Below are 496 nucleotides of genomic sequence, written 5' to 3' on the forward strand. Positions count from 1 at the left end.
CACCAGCCTGGAGATGATCCATGCCACCATGCGGGGGCCGGCGGGCGCAGCTCGGCAACGCGGGGCGGCTCGGCTGCGGCGCTCCGGGCACGTCCGTCCGCGCACGGCCGCCGCCGCCAGACTGAACGCGCCCGCCGCCCTGCCCGGCGCTCGCGCGTCGGCGCAGCCGCGGCACGTTCCGGCGGCGGCCCCAGCCCCCCGGGGCACCGCGGGCCCGCGGCGATTGGGCGGCGAGCGGCTCGGGCAACCGCGGGACCCGCCCCGCCCCGCTGGCCCCGGGTCCCCCGGTTAAATTCGGGCGGTTCCTTAGCGCGCCCCGGTGCCCCCGCCGTTCACAAGGGGACCCTGCGGTAGCCTAATCGGCAGGACAGAGACCCCGGGGCCGCCCCACCCTCTGTGCTCCGGGGGATAAACTGAGGCGTGGACTTTGGGAATCTGTGTCCACCTGTTCTGATTGGAATACAGTCATCCCTTGCCCGGATACAGCGCTGGCCTC

At 74.6% G+C, this 496-nt stretch overlaps 1 protein-coding gene across 7 annotated transcripts in view; it reads right to left on the minus strand.

The window, feature by feature from the left end:
* Nucleotides 1-117, minus strand: part of REEP1 (receptor accessory protein 1) — a 137,870-nt gene extending 137,753 nt beyond the window's left edge. For 6 of the 7 annotated variants that reach the window (XM_010862218.1, XM_010862217.1, XM_010862220.1 and 3 more), the window contains exon 1: nucleotides 4-105. In XM_010862218.1, coding sequence (XP_010860520.1) covers nucleotides 4-30 — 27 coding nt within the window. In that variant the 5' untranslated portion in view covers nucleotides 31-105. Of the gene's footprint in view, nucleotides 1-3 lie in introns of all 7 variants that reach the window. The other variant, XM_010862221.1, reaches the window with a different exon arrangement.
* Between the last annotated feature and the right edge of the window lie 379 nt (nucleotides 118-496).

This window comes from Bison bison, unplaced genomic scaffold, assembly GCF_000754665.1.
Source record: "Bison bison bison isolate TAMUID 2011002044 unplaced genomic scaffold, Bison_UMD1.0 scf7180017864480, whole genome shotgun sequence".
Classification (NCBI taxonomy): domain Eukaryota; kingdom Metazoa; phylum Chordata; class Mammalia; order Artiodactyla; family Bovidae; genus Bison; species Bison bison.